Below are 20,969 nucleotides of genomic sequence, written 5' to 3' on the forward strand. Positions count from 1 at the left end.
TAGCTTTTTCTAAAGAATGAGTAACCCACACTTTTTCTTAACTTTCTTGGTTTTTTTCCTGTCTGTTGCTATAATCGTTTTTATACTGTAATGCTACAGTTCCTTCATAGGTGATTAATAGATTTTGCTGGAAACATTAAACTAGTACCTCTGTTTTACAGCCTTTTTTCCAAGGAAAAACAATTTCCTTGATGGACAGAATAGAACACTTTTTGATCAGCATCGGTTTTGAATAGTCATAAACTAGACTATAGGAAAATGTCAAAGCAAACTGTTTTTTCCTGTATTAAAAAAATTAAACCAAAAACAAACGAGGACTTTAAAATTGTAAGAGCACTGTCATGGTTAAGTTTGCAGAAATTATTTCTGAGAGATAGCAGCATATAATTTTGATCAAGTCTGCATGAAACACAATTTACTTTGCGTAATGTTTGTCTTGAGTATGTTGAGGTGGAGAAGAAACACAGGAGGCAAATGTATGTTCTGTGAACTAAAGCAGACAGCTTTTTTTGCCTTTTTTTTTTTTTTAGGTGAGTTCCAAATCAAAGTAAAATAAGAAGAAATGACATGGCTAGAAAGGTGTGGTCACACTTTTCCCTAGTATTTAATACCTCAAAGAAGTTTTCCTGCCAGCAATCATTCTGATTCCAGAATGCTTAATTTATTTTGAGTTTTTCTATGTGGAAAGCCTAGGTACTTCAGAGTTCAGTAAACTGTGCCAAGAAGTGTTTGTAGTTTAAAAAATATTAAGTATGATGTCTGCAGATACAGCCTAGATGTTAAGCGGCATGGAGGTGGAAGAGGGAGGAACAGCAGCAGGGGATCTGTGATTCCCTTGCACCACGCAGAGTCTCCATTGCATTGCTCAGCCCTGACAGAAGTGGCATAGTTGATTCCAGTGTTCCCTCATGGATCTGTGCTGGGGAGAGATCGAGTACTAAGATCAGTGATACTGTAGGAAGGGAGGAAAAACAGAATAAAGCCTGACTCGAGCCAAAGCTACGGGCCAGAATTTTGCATGGATCAGGCTGTGGAGGCTGCGCGGCAGCGCTGGCCGGGCTGCCTCCCAGCTGACTAGAGTGAGCACTAAAGAAAATGACAGTTGCTGGAGGTGCTGTTCTCCAAGAGGCATTTTGCTCCATATGTTGTGGTCTTGTCCATTTATACTCCACTCTGGGGACAAAGTCTCCATGAGAGTTAATGTGACTCTAAGCTCCAGCCTGTGGTCTGGCATAACTAACTGCATTTTAGCCAGCAGTTGCTGCATCTGTATTGCCTGTTCTACCAGATAAAAGCAATTACTGAGAGCAATTATAGCAACTGAATAGCATGTTCTTGTAGCCTTTCTAGATAATTTCAAACTGATTGTTTACATGTGACACTTCTTGGTACAATTTTTATTGGACTAAATCTGAATGCTCTGTGAAGTTGCTGACAAATGAACTGGTTGAGCTCTGTATTCACTGGAGAACCTGATGGACTCTCCTTAATGGATCAGCTGTGTCTTAAATGTCCGATGTCCCACAGGAGAATGATGATGTGGGTAGGAGACAGTGCATGCAATAGGGCAGTGCTTTGGTTTAAAAATTACACAGACTTCAGACAGACATCAGTTTTCCCAATTATAAACTGCTGGTGACAACACCAAATGTAGATGGTACTAGCAAAGTCTTGCTTTACAGGCAGGAATCTTTTTTTATTTTAAAGTCTGATTTCTTCCAAAACCTTAGTTCTTGGAACTTTAGAACGCTCCAACTTCAATAACTGTGCATGAACATGAACTGCCTAGTTCCAGGGTTTTACCCTTTGCCAATACTGTTTCAAAAAGCAGCCAGGATGGGTCTTACCTCTTGCAAGACCCCTGCATGGCTGGAGAAGGGCTGGATGAAAACAGTAGCTTTCCTCATATATGCTACCACTGTAGGGGTTTTTACTTGGCTGAGCTGAGAAGGAGCTGCTGGCTAGACAGTGTTGGAGATGGTCGTCTGCTCTGGGACCTGCAGCTTCCTTTGGTCTGCTGTTTCATGGTGTTGTGTTGGTCTTGTTGGCTTATCAGCCTCCTGAGAACTGGGAGGGTCGGGGGGCTAAGTAAGGCTGCTCTTTGAGTTCTTTGCGGTGGAACGGTTTTGGTAGGCTTTTATGGGAGCAGCAGCATCATCTTTTTGGACTGTGCCATGTTTCTAATGTACGCATCTAGACAATTTCATTTCAAGAGTCTCTATAAATATATGAAATGCATTTAACATCACCTAGTGTTTTTCTTTTTTGAAGTGTGACTGCCAAAATCAGGTGTGTTTCTTTGTCTCCCTGTGCCCCCCACCAAGTGAGTAAAAAGAGGTTAGGTAAAATCTTGCCAGCATTTGGCTATATTTTTCTCTGTTGTATGTACGGTTTGTTTTTCTGAGATCACTGCAATAATTTAGTTGTGTAAAACTGCGTGAGTGTTGGCAGGAGTGGTCTTGACCATACCCATCTTTATGCCCATTTTATTTTTAGAAGTGGACTTTAGGGTTTTCATTTCCTGTGTCAGCCCTGAAGCCTTTTTTTACTGTCTTTCCTTAGTTCTGATGTTAATTGACTACAGATAGGTAACGTTTTAACATATTCAAATATGTTTATGTAATTAATTTGGCTTAGAATTACTTTAATGCTCTCATATTTCTAATCACATAAAATGCACTTTTTTAAACTTGTCCCGTTACATTAAGGTGATACTGTATTCTATAATGTTAACTGTGTTGCCATGATTTCTCTTCATGATGTTGTTGCAACAAGGAGAAGAGCAGTAGTTATATTGTCTCTCAGGTTCCTACTATACTACAGCATTTAAAGTGAAAATACGTGACTTAACTGCTTTTTAGTTGGGTGGTTAACTTAGAAGTAGATTTTGGACCTGAAGTTCAGATTTTAAAGCTCTCTGCGAGGCAGAAAGGAGCTTCAACTCCAGCTGCTTTATGAGCGATGACAGGACCTGTTTTCTGAAACTGTCAGTGGAAGCAGTGGGGGCAGTCACAGGTGAGTCACCTTCAGTCCTGAGACGTGCCACCCTAGGTCTTTCACTTTCCACTGCAGACACAGGGCATGTATTTCTTCTGGGGATGAATCCGCAGCACCGGTTTTGTTCTGATAACAGCATCTGGCACTAGATTGATTTAACAGGCTATGAGGTTTGCTCTTTTCAGATATGCACTTGTACGGCAGCTTCTGTGCCGCTCTGACACGGCCACACGCTGCTGTTGGTTTTTCTGCCTCCTAGCACCACGTGTGAAGCTAAAGCTCTTTGACACCTGCCATTTGGACCCTTTTCTTACTGAAAAATGTCATCGTTTTCAGACAAGATGAAGACAGATATCTGATTATTCTTCCCTTTGCAGGGATGTGCTGAGGGCATGGTTCATGCACAGATAATAAGGGATTCCAGGCCGTAGCTATGCAGTTAGTTTTATTAGTCTAGTATGGTAAGCAGTTTTTGATTTCGGGGTTCATAGAGTTATATCTAATACAGAAGAAACTGAAGCATGGTAACTCATTGTTGCATCTTGCAGTAATCCTCAAACCTGTTTCGTTCTGCCACAAGTAACAACTGTCTTACTGTTTTAGTGGCAGGAAATCTCACACCACTCGTCTTTGGGAGAGGAATGATGGTAGCTGACGAATTGAATCGGAAAATTTTGAACCCTTCTGATTCTGTAATCAGGGAAATATTTATGTGGGGTATGTTTTCTACAGTCATCCAAATCTGGAAGTAGAACAGGGCTGTGTTTTCCAAAGGAGTAACTCTTCGAAAGGAGCAGCTTTTTAGATCCTGTGCTACAGTTGCTCCTTCCACATTCTTTAAACCTGTTCTGTGCTAACAAATAGGCAATCGGGTTGTGTGGCTCAGAACATAGTTGTCCTTATGTTTGAAATATACTTTTATTATGTGTGATTACAGGCAAGTGCTCTTAGAATGTAAAATCAATGCGCAGCCCTCTTTTATACGCCAAAGCAGTGAAAGTCAAAAATGTTGGGCTTTGTTAGCCCTACTGTTTCCTAGCTTGCAGGGGAGTGGGTAATACTTGAAGACAACTATTTCAATAAGTGCATTTTTTAATATACTTACTGATTTTTCAGTCTTTGTCATACATTTCTTCTGAGATTTGGATGCAGTTCTTCTTAGTTAAACTGTCTTTGATCTCTTGTATTCCTTTTAACTTCATATAAAACGGTCATTGAGGAATTTATGCATTTTATCTGATGTTGAAAGACTATAATTTGGTATTTCAAACCGTTACATTTCTCTTTAGCTTATTGTTCTTCATCTGAAAGTGCATACTTTAGTTCTGTAGTGAAGTTTAGTTCTGCATAAGCATACTGGAAAAACAGAAAATCAAATATTATTCTAAGAACTAGTGTTATTTTAAGATAAGTCACTATTAATAATTTGAAGCAATGACACAAACTGTGATTAGAGTATCTTGCTAAACGCTGATAGAAACAGATCTAATTCTTCTCAGTAGGTTCTAAAGATCTACACTGTCTACCAGGAAAGCCATCAGCCTGACTGGTGCAAAATACCATTTGTGTCTGAACTGGAGAGAAATGATCCTTAACACAAGGATGGTTGCCTTGAAATTCTGTCACTTCAGAAGCTGCTTTATAAGGCGCTTATTTATTGTCCCTGCTGTAGGGTCAGCAAGCTGTTTCAAAAGTAGGGTTTGAGACTGAAAGACGTACTGTTGTTATGTGTTGTAATCTGCTGCAGGACAGAGTTCCTGGTTTGAAACAGTTTAATAATTTTTGTTTACTTTAAAAAGTAGATCGAGTTGATCAGGACAAGATTGCTTTCTTCTTTGTATGGTGTAGTTCCTAGTAAACTGTGAAATACTGAGCAAACTCATTCATACATGGGGGGTAGAAACATTTACAGACTTTTTCGTTGTGAATTCAAAACACTGGTTGTAAGTAGAGTTTCACCTAATATTCTATGGTCACCTAATTTTCTATGGTAATATTCTATAAGTCTATGGAAACTTACAGAGTGTGGCTGAGCAACAATGCGGGGGCTGTATCACTGCTTATTTGATGTGCTGTCTGAAGACACTTTGTGGGCTTAACTTCTTGTGTGCTTGGGAGCTTCTGAGCAGGAACTGTTCTTTTACACTTGTTCCCGCATCTAATTAAATGGCGTCACTATGAGCTTTTTCTGTAGTATTGTTGCAAAAGAAGGCTATAACACCTCTTGTCGAATATGACTGATTTTGAAAGGTGGACTTCCACATAAGCAAAACTTGTGTGGTGAGTAGTGACTAGAAGTTTTGAATGAAGCAATGGAAATTTGATGAAATTCCTTTCCTGTCTAACAGTATGTTTTGTGACTGGAAAATATCTCCCGAGTTCTATATATTGTTAAAATTTAAAGCTAAATCTTCAGATTATTTAAAAGCACAGATAAATTGTATGGGGTTTCCCTTAATTCTGTTGAATAATGAATTTTTTCTAGTGTAATCTTTTTTCATGATCCTGACGTCTTCCTTTGCCATACCACTAGCTCATTGGAGATGGAGGAAAGACCAGATTTTGAATTTAATCTCATCTGTCAGAATGAACAGGCTTTTAAAAATCTTTCGGGGCTTTTTATTCTTTGAATTCATTATTGAGTATATATCAGAAGCTTTTTATCTTGCACTTTCATGACATATGTTCCTCATAAGAAAAAAAAAAAAAAAGTAATGACTTAGCTGTGTCAGAGTCAGGGTCTGTCAAGCCTGGTATCCCGTTGTTCCTGTGGCGCAGTGCGTGTGGCTGAGTAAATCACAGCATCTTGCCCAGCCTGCGCTGGACTGCGGTCTCCAGTCAGCAGTACTCATCATTTCCCCAGCAGAAGGAACTGTGCTGTGCAGGGCGCGTAGGGGCTGAACGTGAGACCCTGGGAACGGCAAGTAACTCTGCCCGTGACGGCAAGAAACCTGCAGCTTGCCATTGGTAATGATGGGGAGTTGGAGGGACTGCCGAAGTTGCTTCTGCCGTGGGCAGTCTCCTGCTTGACAGGAGAGGCAGGAGCGAGACACAAGTCGACGTGCAGATAAAGGGATTATTGCTATTTCATATGAAGAGCTTCTTTGACTTCCCCAGGTGGTTTTCATTAGTTGCCAAAAATGGATGCACAGGGAGATGTGCAAGAACAGATGCAGACATCCTATTTCTCAAGTAGTTCCGTAGCTCTCAACCATTTGTAGGCTCTTCTGGAGCTAGTTGTGACTTCTGTGTTTTCAGTAAGGCCCAATGGATTTCTCATTCATGAAATAGCCTGATCTTGTTTTGAGCCTGTACTAATTAAGTCCTCCTTGCCCTTCCTCAGTTTGTTTTTAATTACTGAATCTGTCAACAGAAATAAACCTTGTAGCATTCCAGTTGAGCTCCTAAATGTAACACTCTTTTCTGGCAAATATTTTGTCATTTTATTTTGTTTTATTTTTCTGTCCTGGGTAATTCTTAGGCCAGTTATTTTAGTAAGTAACACTGAATAATCCTTTGACACTTCTGTACTTCTGTCCTTTGTGGGAGCTTCTAGCTTTTGTTGCCACAAGCTTGTGAAGAATGTATTTCTCAGTTAATATGTAAAAAGTTGGGCTGGAGGAGTTAGCCACAATTACTAAATTTTGATTGGGAAGGGAGTTATATTTTGGCAGATCATCATTTTATGACCAGATATGAAAATCCGGGAGCATTTTGAGGTTGACATACGCTTTCAGTTTAGAGTGACCGCGATTTACCTCCAAGTATTAACACTAGTCTCTTCTTTGTACTGGTATTATTTCTTAAAATGTTATTTTAAAGGCTTCAAGTTGTAAATCAGTGTTTTGGAGACTGTAGGAGCAGTAAATTATGTAAAGTCAGATAAAGTTACTTTTTCTGTCTCTCTAGGTTTTTAATCCAATGTTGCATTTGATTGTGGGGAAATGACTTCAGTGTAATACAATAGTCTGAAATGCTGTTAAGGTTCAGGAAAATGTCAGGAAACTGCATCCATCTTTAACCCTAGAAGCCTCCAGCCTGATATCTTTTTCATTATACATACATTCAAGTTTTGTGCGTAGTTTTAAAAAGGTTTTCAGTGAAATCTTACTAAGAAACTTGTAAGTTTTAAGAAGTGTGCCATTAGATAGATGCATGTACATGAAATTGTAATATAGTTAAACAACTGTTGGTAGTTCTAGTTTGTTACGTGTAATTTTTAGTTATGCATTCTTGTAGGTATGTAATAGCTTTTAATTTTAAAAAAAGTACATATTCGTAGATTTTTTTACCTTTTGCAAGATAGGGTTTTTTCCTGTAAAAATGAAGAGATTGAAAATCTGAATGTTTTGAACAGGTCTTCAGATTATCTTTTTACATGAAATATATAATGCTTATTTAAGCTGAGTGAGAAAATAACTTGCTCTAGTAAATGTTAAAAGGCTCCTTAAAGTATTTAGAATACAGTGGCATGCTCTCTAGCAGAAAGCTGAGGGCCCACCAGGTGGTGCTGGTGGAACAGATTTCATGTTGGTTTGATGACTTCAAATGTATCTTAAGAAATGGGCGAGAGACGGGTACACTATACGAAAACTTACTTTCTATGCAACAAATCTGTTTGCGCAATTAAAAAGAGTAAATTAAATACTGTGTAGCAGCTTTGTGGTTTGGGCGCTGTTAATTTTTAAAAGTTGGATATAGATACTGAGGAAAAAAAACTTCTGCAGGACGGCTGATGTGGCAAGCAGACAGTATGGAGGCGTATGCCCAGGTATTCTACCTGCTTTTTTTGGTAATTCAGTGAGCAGCTTGAGACTTGTCCGTTCATATACTCGAAGCATATCATACCACTTGCTCATTTACCTACTACATTTTGACTTTAAATAGTAAAATAACTTGAATAATAATGTTTCAACTGTTAAGATTTTGGTCAGTGCAAGAATTCGTCCTCTTAAGGAATGCACAGAAACACGGATCTCATGTTATGAGGGGATAGAGGAGTTTAGTTTTCTGTTTTAATGCATTATGTGGCTTAAAAAGTCAAAGTAGAAACAAATTCTAGTTCTGAACATACACAGTTTTTTAGATACAGTTTTTACCGACTCTTGTGAGGGGTTACTTTTGACTCTCTTGAAAATTATATCTTTTAAAAAAAAGGGGGGAGGGTGCAGGTTAGACAACAGTGTGGACTGCAGTAGTTTGGGGTAAATTTTTGTCACCTACTGATTTGAGCAGGTCTGGTTTTGTCTGAGTGTGCCCTAACATAAAATATATATATTCTTTGAAAGCATGATGCAGAGCATTTTACAACATTGAATTAGTGTAAATTATCCTATATAGGATCATCACTTTAAAGAGGAGTATTGGAATTAAAAAAAAAAAACACCAAACACCAGAAACCCACAAAATGTCTTTAAACCAAAGTGCCTGTCTCTTGTCTAGTCAAAAAGCAAAATCCAGAACAACTGCAGACAAAAATCTCTAAACCTGTTTTGAAATCTTGAAATCTTGCACTTGAAATCTTAGTATTGTGACCAAGCTAAATGTTTTAGTGTTGTATGTGCCAGTGTCACATTAGAAACCACCTCACTGTAGCTAAAAACAAACTAAATAGAACCACATGACAGCCACTAATAGGTCTGTGAAAGTTTGGTTGGCTATGGTTGAACGAACTAGAGGATGGTTTCTTTGGAGTTTGTGGCCCTACGCATTTACTCGGTAACAAATTTGTTTACCGTCTGGGTTTTTACTGTCTTAGACACAGCAGTGTGGGGTTCTGCGTGAGCGGAAATTCTTCCCCCCCTTTTCCAAGTCTGCTACACCAAATACTTCATAACTGCTTGCGTATACAAAACCATCTTAGAGTGGATGTCAAATATCCAATGTATACCTCTTCTGAAAGTGCTTTTTGTATCTTGTTTTCCTGCTTGAGATAACTTTTTACTTGGCTTCCCCACTATTTTCTCCTCCCAGCATATAAATGTTCTTGCACTTGAGGAAAGGAAATGTGCTGTTTTCAAATGCTTCTTTCTCCCATCCTGAGTGTAATTTTATTTACTCATTTTAGCAAGAAGTTTTTATGCTACCTACCTTAAAATTTGGCCCGAGTCACTCACTGCCATAGAAAGATAGTATTATTGCATTCCTCTCACTTGTGAAAATTGTCACTGTAGCATTAATAAGATTCAGTAAAATGTGGTGTGTTAGAATTCCCATCCATGCCACTTTGTTTTTTCACTGCACAAAATACTGGGAGACATCAAGCAATAAGTTGCGTGCAGTAACACCATTTATAGTACAGCGCTGTAAAAATGTGTACAAAACATTAATTTTTAGAATTTTTTTTAGCAAAGTGTAATATCAATGTATTATATTTAGAAATTGCATGAGAGGTTAACTTTTGGATCTTCTAGAATACAAAGAGATCGAAGAGCAATTAGTTAAAAGCTGTTAGAAGTACGTGCTAATGTGTATGGTTTTTTGGGAGCAATTTCCAAAAAGGGAACGGTTGCCAGATGCTGCCTTTATAAGGTGTGAACGGGTTAAGAAATACTTTCTGCTGCATTGTTCTTTACCATTAAACTGAAAAATCCATTTGAGTCTTCTGTCAACATCTCTGATTTTCAGCAGTTATGTTTTTGTGATATGACCGTATTTCCGAACTTGGTTTGCTGGTGACCCTCAGTTATTGTCTGTTACGGGGCTGTTTTCTGAATGCCAGGTAGAGCGAAGGTACATGCATAATACTGAAGCTTTTTAAGACTCGTGTAAATAGTTTTTTTCATTTGCCTCCTTTAGCCTGTTGACCAATTGATTTGAGCAATTTTTCTCTCTTGTAAACCTGTTGTTTGAATGGGTCTGGAGTTATGCTATCCAGTTCGTCTGTAATATTGAAATGTTCTTTTGAGTTTCTAGTAACTATAAAATCTGACCTGTATGTACAGCACTCTACCAAATTCCATTTTGATCAAACAGATAATAATTTTTATATGTATTTAAAAAACTGTTAAAACAACAGTAAGATGATCATACCTTTTATATCTGCATTTTACACTATTTACTGTTAACATACTTGGAACACTGAATGGGAATGTTTTTTATCGCTGAGCTATTCTCCAGCTTTTTCTAAAGGGAGGAGCCTCTAGATATCAGTTTCTTTATTTAAAAAATTGACTTACTAAATGTTATTAAATGGAAAATGTATAGTCTAACTTTAAAACAATATAAAGCAATTATGATTTTTATTGAAAGGTCTGGACTGTGGTTTCCCTCCTTATGGCAAAGATAAGGTTATTCTAGGAGTGGAACAGTAAAAGTAAAAATAGTTCTGAAACCGATAGTATTCCTCTCCAGTGCAGTAGCTGTACGATGCCGTAATTATCAGTCTGAAATTCAAGTTCTGTTGAAGTTATTTGAAGAAATATACTGTTGGTACAGTGGTGTCAAAATTTCACAGCTGAAAATAAACTTACGCTGTGAGTATTTGATTGCAGTTTTCTCCTAAGTGAAACTAGAGCACTCAAGGGTTTTTTAATTATGTGTTGTGAGTTGAATTGGTGAGTTTATCGTCAATACAGAACGAGTTTGAGGTGTGTGGTGGATACATGAACTGTAGTTTAAGTTGCTGAAGACGTGCAATCTGTGTTTTTAGTTTGGGGATGGCAGTGAGAGCAGGGAGAATACCGTACCAAATGCTGCTGAGAAGCGAGCTGCAACTCTGTGGCTCACCCTGTATCAGGTTGGTTTATTTCTGGGTATTTTAGGCAGCTAGCTTTAGACAGCGTGCATGCACACTTGTGACTGGAGTTAGGGTGATGGAGTAATTGATGTTAGACTTTAGAAGCTAGGTGTTTTTAATGAAATTGTCAGGTAGGTTTTTGGTTTGTTTATGGAAGCTGGTTTGCTTATCTGCTTCTGGTAACACTTGTTTCTTGTGTTCATTTTCTCCATTGTAAGATTACTGCAGGGGCTGATAACACACACGGTGTGTATTTATAAGAGGGCCAGAACTGAAAAAGTATGGATGTTGCAGGTTAGGGAGGGGTGTTTTGGCTGAAATGGAGATATTTTCCTTTTTCTGTACTGCCTTACTTTTACAAGTATTCAGTTGATTCAAAATATTTTTAAAACATGAGGCTTTAAAAAAAATCCAGATGTTCAGTGAAGTCAACTTCCCAAGTCTTTCAGTAGGGTAGTGTCTTGATTATTTGCCATTTTATTTTTCAGCATTGTCAGTGAAGCAGGAGCATCTATCTACAGCGTCAGTCCAGAAGCATCCAAGGAAATGCCAGACCTAGACCCTAACCTAAGAAGTGCAGGTATGAGGTGTATTTAATTTCTGTCACCATATCAACATGCAGCTCAAGTGTCAGTTCTCAGACTGTATTGTTTATACTGTTAAGTATAATAATAGCTTAAAGTGTAAAAAGTAATGTTTTTTTGACGTTTTGTTTCTGAACTTTTTTTCTTCTATCATTTCATGTTTGAACTGCTAGGTATGCAAATCAGTGACATCATCTCTACTAAGGCCTGTAGCGTAAAGGTCCTTGTGGATGTATTCCTTCAGTAGGCTGGTACAGGAGAGTTTATGGGGATTAATATAAAAAATGAATTACATAAACTTTCATAGCTGGACATGTCCATGCCCACAAGAGCCAGATCTTCCATCTCTTCCCTTGTACGTACACAAATGTCTCTAACAATAATTAAACATTTCAAGGGCTAGAAAAAATTGTAAGTATAGAACAAGTAATTTAAATGTGTGCATTCACTGAGATGACTTTGAAGTCTTCAAGTAGCTGAATGTAGTACTCAAGAAATACTACTTAGTTTTATTTTTAAAAAAATTACCTACTTCAGCATAAATGTTACTGAGGTATAATACTGCCCAAGTTCCTAGAAATGTACAAGTGTTGCCACTCTTGTAATTTTCATTGTTTGGTTAAAGAGTGATCGTTAAAGTTCAAATTCCTAGCAGCTTCAATGGTATCCGTATTCTACTTTTGGATTTGGTTTATTGGGAGACAGCTGTAAGGGCAGGTCTGAGATTATTTTGGATTACTACATTTGTGTCTTTTTAATTTTATGTCTTTTTGTATTTGTTTTTATTAACCCCATTTTTTTATTTTCTTGGTTTACCTGCAATTTACTGTTGTATTTGAGCAAATAAGGCACATTTGAAAATGCAGCAACATTCTCATATAGAACTCTTTTCCAGTCAAAACGCTACTGTTCTTCATTTTATAGTTAGTTTAGCAGGTTACTGGCTTGGAAATCCTGAGAAAGATGTGTAGGTCAGCAGAAAACAGTTTTGAAGTTACAGGGTATTTGGGGGTAAAACTGCCTAGCATTCCCCATGTTCGCCTTTCCTTTGATTTCCACAGAGTGAAAAAGGGATTTGTGTTAATTTGATGTTTCAAGTGAATGATTTTACGGGAATATTCTTTGAGTGTCTGTATCGGCCCTTCCCTTTGCAGGACAGGCCTCTAGCTTCTTTTTGCTTGACTCTCTCCCCCCTGCCTGTGTATGGACTCTGCTGTGATTATTTCTTCCTTGGGCCACAGGTTTTGAATGTGTCACGGTATGGCCACAGTGAATATTAGGCATGTGACATTTCTGTATTTGTGACAGATGCCACTCACTTTCCCTTGGGCCAAAGATTTTTATGTAGCTGATATATTAAATGTGGAGTTGGAGTTGATGTAAATGAACAGAAAACCACTGAATCTAATTATTAATAATACGTTTTTCCAGATGTACATGATTTTCCTGTTTTTCAGAAGTTAATTTTTGAAAATTTCAGACACTTTTATTTCTTATTTTGCATCAAATGCAGTAAATGAAAACCAGACTTGTGATACGTGACCAATTTCAGTATTAATTATCTAGACTTCATAATTTCTCTGTTATTACTAGGAATTGATTCAGGTATAACTTAAGCGCTGTTGCATCCGGTTTGAAAAGCATCAGCAGTTTACCATGCCACAGCAGTACCGCAGAGCGGATAGAGATTGAAAAGGGGTAGGATAGAAAGTGAAAAATAATTGCTTAGTTCCATGGGTGTCAGCTGTTACGGAACTGACAACTAGAAGTATATTTATTACAATAGAATCTTTCTAAAAGTTTTAGACTTTCTTCTTGGTGTATTTTTATGCTGATTTGTAATTAGCTGAGCTAAAGGTGTGGACATTTTTTTTTTTTTTTAAAGCTGACCACAGAAATCTGACATTAGAGGAAAATAGTCACTGTTTGGGGATTTTTTTGCAAACTTTTTTTTCTTGACTAACTTTTGTACTTTTGATATTCCTGTAATTTGCAGCAAACAGAAAAGTGACATGGTGTCAAAGCTGACTTGCTTTTAATTTTAATTGTTGTGTAACATCGTGTTGGGTTCTGTGCTTACATGATAGCATTTAGTACATTAAAGGAAGCTGACAGCTGCATGATGAAGTGTGACATTTATAGTTAAAATAAAAGGTACAACTGATGTGAGATATCTGTGATCTTAACGCAGTTTGCCACTTTAACATTTTTCTTAGCACAAACTTTATGGAAGGATTTGGGGTTTTTTGAATTACACAGGTAGAACTGATTGTCTATCAGCTACATAAATGTAAATTATTAAATAACGCATATTACATGAGAACTTTTGTTCAGCTGTTTGTAGTAAGATTTCACTTCCTACAGACATCAATCCTGATGATAATACTACCTTATTAATTTCTCCTTGGCTGAGTGTTTTATATAGGTGGAAAACCAGCAGCCTTTAGCATTTCTTGGGGGTGCTAATTGAAGATACTAGTTAAGCTGAGAACATGGGATAAGGTGGGAAAGGGAGTTACTGCTTTTCAGGCATGACATTTGTATTATTGCTTGTTAGAAGAGATCTCATGCTAAGCCTTTCCAATTTATTTCCCATAAATGCATTTCCAGTCGTACGCATTTGGTTTTTAATTTGCAAATCTGTGTTTAGATGCTGAAACAAGAGTAACATACTTGTTCTTGTCTAATGCAGCAGCTGCAAGAAATGCATCTTTTCCTCTGAGCCTGCAGAGGCCTGGGGTACTCTGTTACGACCACATAGCAAAGCATTGAATGTAGATAAAATATTCCTGAAAGTTACTTTTTTTACAAAGAGTTGGAGTACAAACAGGGCAAGAACGTAGGTCTTGCAGAATGCACAAGTATGATCAGTATAGAAACTGCGTTGCTTCGAAAGGATGGTTTCTGAGGGTAAAGAAGAATCTGGGAGAGCAAAAGGTCACCTAACACAGCTTGCTTTAGCATTGTCAAATCCCATCTGCTTTGTCTCCTCTCCACAGGGCAGAATGCATTGGATTATTGTAGACTCAAAGTTCAGCACACCACTTGCACTTTTCCTTGCAAAAGAAAGCCTTATAGGCTTTGGGGGCTTGTTGGGACTTTGAGACTGTGGTGCTACAGGGTTTTATTCCCTTGGGTGCTGTTAGAGACATACAGTTCAGAGCTGTCACACTGGCCAGCAAGTAGAAGGTAAAGATTGGAAAAAATGTAATTTCTTTTGACTTTATCTTAAGGAAAGTAAAACAATTTGATGATTAGATGTGTGGGACATAGTGCCTTCATGTCTACTTGAGCTAATTTCTTCATCTTCTTAAAAGAGCACTACTCCCCCTTGGCTAATCAGGAGAGAAGGTCATTTTTCAAAAACTTTATTGGACAGAAGTCTTATGGTTAAAACGTTTGCAGTATTTCCTAAGTGGAAGCTTCCTTCTGAAGCTAATCGTAGAGGATTGGTGCAAGTTCCACAAGTTTTCCAAGTTAGATGAAAGGAAAGGAAAGCAAGCTCTGAATTCTTATACATTAAAACCTTTTGCCTGGGCTACAAAATCTTACCCATGTAATTGGATTGTGTGCATTTACAGCAGTACAAAATGAAACTGCATTTACCTGATGTATTCTATAGCATTTAAGAATGAGTTTAATTACATTGTTGGAAGGGAAATGATGCAGTGATTAGAAAAAAAAATGGATGGTGACCAGCACTAAGAGGTAAAGATGACTTGTTCCTTCTTTCCCGATAGGACCCAGTTCCCACCAGTAAGCAGAAGCTCATCTGAAGGTGTAGATTGAGCTCTATAGTTTGAACAGAAGTTGTAGCAAATCTGTAGATAATCTTAAAAAAGAGTTCATAACTGCAGATAGTCTGGATGTGATTGGGCCTCCTACAGTTGTGCATGAACGTGTGTGCCTGCATCAGGATTTTGAGAGATAGAAGAATGGGCTTGAATTGCCCAAACTTACTGGCATAATGCTGAGTGGGTTGTTACACAGGTGTTGGAGGTGCTTGTAGTCTTTACTTTCTTCTTGTTCTAGACAAGAGTCTGATGTTTTCCAATCTGTGCAAACCTCATGGCATGGATGAGAGATGGTATATGATCATCATTATCTTGCTCATCAGCACTGTATTTCCTCTGCAGCTGTAGAGTGTAACAGTAAGCTAGAGTAGAGGAGTCTGATCTATAATCTGCAAGATCAAGACCCACTTAAATTCCCCTAGGCTTCTGTCATGTTACAAAATTAAAACAGATTATTTTAAGCTAGGTGAAAACTCTTATGTCTGTTTTGCATCAACAGTTCCACTACACTAAGAGATTTGTGTATGTGTATAGCTTGTAAGTGAGCATCATTCTCTGTGCACGTGTTAATGTTTGCAACTGATGTGTAATCTTTGTGTAATTTGTGGAAAGATGTGATGTTCACCTTGTCTTCCTCTCATTTACCTATTTGTTATGTCCCAGACGGGTCTGAGTTCAGCAGGTGGACTTGGCCTTCTATTTACAGAGCATCATTTGGAGGACTTCTGAGCAAACTGAAAATACCCGACCAGTTCTGTCTTAAAGCAGTCTCCAGAAGCAAAGTTTTAGTCCAGGCTCTGGTAAAGCCAGTCTCCCTTAGCATAGAAGAGTTACAAAAATGGTTTACTTCCCTTGCTCTGGATCCAACTCTGCATGCATGTGTCTGTGTATTTTCCTTAGAAGGCTTTGTTGCCGCTTTGAAGCGTGGAGCCAGGGGAACAATGAGTACGAGGATGCTCTTCAATTTGAGGAGTTTGGGGTTGCTTTTAATACGGCAGTATGATGTGTTACTCATGAAAGTTGCTTTTCTTACTATAGGTATAGGAAGGGACACTCTGGTCACTTAGGAAAGGTTTTCGGGTTTAAATGAATAACTCTTGTAAGTACAGAACTTCAAATTTATTTTTTTTTAACTTCTGGTGGTAACAGTAGTCAATGCCATAGTGATGCAGTTAAAATTCGTACCAGCAGTCTGAATGTGAAAAGTGTACTGAATATTTCTACCTTTTAAGCTGAGCACATGGGGAAAAATTTTTCTGAATTTATACAAGCCTGTAAGACTAACTCCTTTCAGTTGAATGATTATTTGTCTCGCATCTCGCCTTAGGAAAAAAAATGTGCTATTATCCTGTGATACAGAAATTACTTGAGAAAAGTTATTTTGAGAGTGTGTTTCTAACAAAAAGTACTGAATTTTAAAAGCTGTATTGTAACATTCCCTTGTCAAGGTTTTCCCTTTATATGTATTTACTTCCTTTTTGCATTCAAGCCTTTTCTTTTTAAGATTTTTGTAGTAAGTAAATAGAACATTGTCATTCATTATTTCATCAATTTTAGGCAAATAACAGATTATCAGTTTTATGGAGTTAAAAGTAAACTAAAATGTAACCTTTTTAAAACAAAAACCTGCTCACTTGCCACAGAAGAATTTGGGATGAAATGCAGCTGTTGAACAGTTGCTTAAAATAAATTGCATACTTTAAACTCACCAAGAAGATATATGAGGATTCAAAACTGTGTCACAAATCCTGACCTACTGAGAAAGAATGCTTAATGAAAAGACTACTGTACGTTTCACTGTATCCTTTGCAAGGAGGGTGAAGTTCAGGTCAACAGGATAGAAAGCTTCCAGAACTCAGGAAACCTGAACAATCGATCACTGAGTAAACATTATTGCAGATACTTATGGAGAGTAATTGATCTTGAACACAATAATAGGCTTTAGAAAAGGATTTAAATAAGTTGTGGTGTTTCCATATCTACCCTGGTATGATATATTGACAATAATTACATATGCATTTGTGAGTTATTCTCTGATTACCTAAATATATTATTAAATATATTGACATTGAAGTTTCAGTCCAGACTTTTAAGGTGCAAAGATTAATTTAAAAGAAGGGGGGGTGTGAGTTACTTGGATGTTATAGTAGCATGTCTCAGCAAGAACAAAATACTGAGGTTTTATAATAAAATACAGAATGTTCTCATTTATGAAAAAATTGAGGTTGAACTAATCATAGCCTAATAGCTTGTGCCTGCCATATATTTATTTGTAAAACATTTGTAAAACTACCCACTGCCTTCACATCTGGAAGCTTCACATTGTTTCAAAACACAAGCAAAGGCTCCCGCTCATATGAGGTAGCTAAACTGTCACCATTATTGACTGGGACATGTTTCTTATTCATGTGTTCAAGGCCTGGTTGGGCGAAGCTTGGAGCAACCTTGTCTGGTGGAAGATGTCACTGCCCATGGCAGGGGGGTTGCATTAAAGATGATCTTTAAAGGTCCCCTCCAACCCAAACCATTCTGTGTTTCTACGTGTCTGTGTTTATCCTTATATAAAGATCCATGTGTTTAAAGGAATGCCATCATCATGAAATTTCGACTTTTGGTCAAAAACGTTTTTCTGCTTGTAGTGGCAAGCAGTATTTGAATACCACTAACAAAAGAAATTGAATTTTTTTTTGCTTCTTCCACCCATAGTCATTCCTGGCAGTCTCTCACAGTGCTTTTGGCAGAACTTTGAATGTTCATTTTCACTCTTGTCCTGTCTACAGCCATTAAGCTTTTTTTTTTTAATGCATAGAGCAATGCAAAAGGCCAACATTTAAACATGCAACTGTCTGAACCACAGAAGTTGGCAGGCTGCCTCTGAAGCAGGCACAATACTTGAAACTGTTTATAATGAATGTTGTTGTGTAACCAACATGATTTCTAGCTGCTCTTGCACCCTAAATAGTGTGCACATCTGATTTGGGCCATAATGATTGCCTTAGATCTGCTCCATTACTGGGGGGAGGCAGGTAGCCAAATTAAGAAGTTAGCACTAACACTGTGGCTTTTTAGGACTGGCAGCTGGCACGGCCCTTGTATGGATACCATCTAGAGAAATAGTTGGAAGCCTGCTGTATTGGTTTTGCCACTCACTGTTGAGAGTAGGCACGTTTTTCAGTCTTTAGTCTGAAAAGATCTAGACTGAAAACTATTACCAGTATTCCAGAGTGGAAACTCTCCTTTTTAATCCCTGTGAAAAATAATATCTTTTTCTGTCGAAAGTACTAGTAAAAACAAAGTGATGTTGCCTGTATGTGTGAGGAAAATAGTCTCAATTTTAATTTTTTCAGTTTGGAATTAAGAGAGATTTGATCTTTTTAAGACAGGAGTAGCCAGATAGTTAAGTACGTTTGCAAGTTCATGAGGGTATTAGGCTCACTAGCCATTAGGAAACAAAACATTTTAATGTAATCTCTTATTTTCTGTGAAGATCAGAGACTGACAGAGCCATGAGTTGTGCAAGCAACTGTTACGCAGGCTTTTCGCCCACCACACTGTCATTGCACTTAATCACTGACAGGCAAAAATACTTAACTATCTGGTGGGTTTGTCTTGTCAAATAGCCAAAGTGTGGAGTGAATAGAGACCACCAAACAGTTAACTTGCCTTTCTTACAAAATAGCAGAAAATGTCCTAATGAAAAGACAGGATTTCAGTAAATATGCTTTCTGTAACCTCCTTTATTTCTCATTCCATTTGGAGGTGAAGTTCTTCTATATTAAAGTCAGAGGACCACCTAGGCCATCCTGTCCCCCCAAGCTTTAAAATTGTACATGGATTTAGTGCATAGCAGCACAAGATGTTACTGTCATTCCAAGTGTTGCAATAATGTTTTCTTCTTAATTGACAACTTGAAGCTTTGCATCTATTGGCTGTGCAATTCTTGTGGTGATTTTCTTAGAGGGCCATGTCATCCTGATCCTAATACCTTATTTAATATTGAATAGGGTTTTTTTTCACATTTTACTTAAACTAACGTATTTTAAGAATGGCATCACAAACATTTCACATTTGGTCCTGATGATTACTTTTGAGAAATCCGATTTTCTGCTTTTGCCCTTCATGCTATCATATATTTTATTTTGTATTTGCTTGAGCAGAAGTAAAGCGCACCTCAATAACTGTACAAGTGGGAAAGCATTACCTGTTTCGTTGTCAGTCTTCTAAAAATGCGTGGTTTCTAGCCATTCCTGAAATGTGCTTTAAGCATATAAACAAATAGTTTTAGGCAAATAGTATAAAAAAACCTTTTTGAAATGTATTTATTTAATTTTTAAGGGGAAAATGTAAGACCATCAGCTTTTACTTCCTCTGTCTGGTCTATGGTAGCAGACCTTGCACTTCTGCAGAACCTTCCTGATTTCAGCAAGAGTCTGCTGGCGCTGTAAGAGTCCAGCCACCTGGATCAAATCGCCAGAGCGGAGCCTCATTGCCCCCTAAAAAGATCTGGCTATTGCAGCGTGCTAATACTATAACGGAGAAGAAGTAGGTTTTCCTGTACAAGAGATAGTAGTTGCTAATCTTGACTGAACTTCAGTTTAGGGAGAATGTGGACAACTCTTGCCTTTTCCCTGTTGTGCTCTCTTTTATTTTGAATTTGAGAAGTTCTAGAGTAAAATTGCAGCTTTAGTGGGAATTCCGGAGGTCAACTGTCCTGGGTACTGGCTGTAGGAGCTGCATCCCTTAAATCATATAACTGACTGTTAACTGATCTTCACGCTTCGATACTGTAATTATCAGACCTGATCCAGGAAAGCACTTAAATGTCTATGTAACTTTATGCATGTGAACAGTTTTGCTGGTTTCGGTGGGAATACTGGCATGCATCTGTGCTGAAGTGCCTTGCTGGATCAGGTCCTACGCCTCCGCTGGAAGCCTCCTGGGGAGATGACGGCATTGTCAACCTAGCTATTATGACAAGAAGAGTCTAAATTTTGCTTTGTAATTGAAGGTTCCCGTGAGAAGGCTATGCTTGGAAAATTCCTATATCAACTTATCCATGTAGTTGTCTATTTTTAAAAGATTTAATTAAAGGATATGTGGACAGTGAGAGATATTTGCTCTGAGCTTATCTAAAATTTGACTTTTGAAATGTGTTTTGCCTTTAGGTGAAACTAAAAGAAAATTCTCTAAAACATTGTGTAGCTATTAAACAAGTTGAGTTTAAGAAAGCTTGCTGAAAGACAAGTATAGTACCTATACATAGACATAAATGCATTCAGAAGAAATACATAGTTTTAAATGTTTCCTGTTGAGATCAATGCTACTTTCATTGGTGTTCTGTTCCACTTTTGTTTGTTAGGTGACTGGTGATAGGGACCGCTAGTGTTTCAAAGTAATTAATATGAATTATTGTTATAGGAAAGCATTTCTGCAGTAAGCTATATTTGTGTAAGCGATAACTGGTGTGCTTAGTGGTTAACCTTCTGTAATTTTTTTTTAAATTTTTTTACGACCAGTTATATGTGATTGCCTTTGGATTCAGAACTTCTCTATCAGAGAAACAGGCATATCAAGTGTCACCAGCACAGAGCTTTCTGAGCCTAGCTAGCAAACTGCCATTGTCAGCGTGTGTTAAAGTGGATAATAAAGGATATGAAAACTCTTGCATGACCGAGTGGTGAACTTCATGTTAACTGCGAATTCAGCAGTGCAAATCTTTAAAAATGAAATCTCTAATGCTGTATTGAAACAATAAACTTTGCAGTTGTGGTTTGAGGAGCCTACATAGACGATAAATGTTAGATCAGTCTACTGTTTTGGCCCCAGGCGTCATCATTTGGTGAAATCCTTTTCTGA

The 20,969-nt window shown here is 37.7% G+C and overlaps 1 protein-coding gene across 3 annotated transcripts in view; it reads left to right on the forward strand.

The window, feature by feature from the left end:
- Positions 1–20,969, forward strand: part of SRBD1 (S1 RNA binding domain 1) — a 129,560-nt gene that overhangs the window by 53,067 nt on the left and 55,524 nt on the right. For all 3 annotated transcript variants that reach the window (XM_075412861.1, XM_075412863.1, XM_075412862.1), the window contains exon 17: positions 11,224–11,315. In XM_075412861.1, the coding sequence (XP_075268976.1) occupies positions 11,224–11,315 (92 nt within the window). The remainder of the gene's footprint in view (positions 1–11,223; positions 11,316–20,969) is intronic.

This window comes from Opisthocomus hoazin, chromosome 2, assembly GCF_030867145.1.
Source record: "Opisthocomus hoazin isolate bOpiHoa1 chromosome 2, bOpiHoa1.hap1, whole genome shotgun sequence".
NCBI classification, from domain to species: Eukaryota; Metazoa; Chordata; class Aves; order Opisthocomiformes; family Opisthocomidae; genus Opisthocomus; species Opisthocomus hoazin.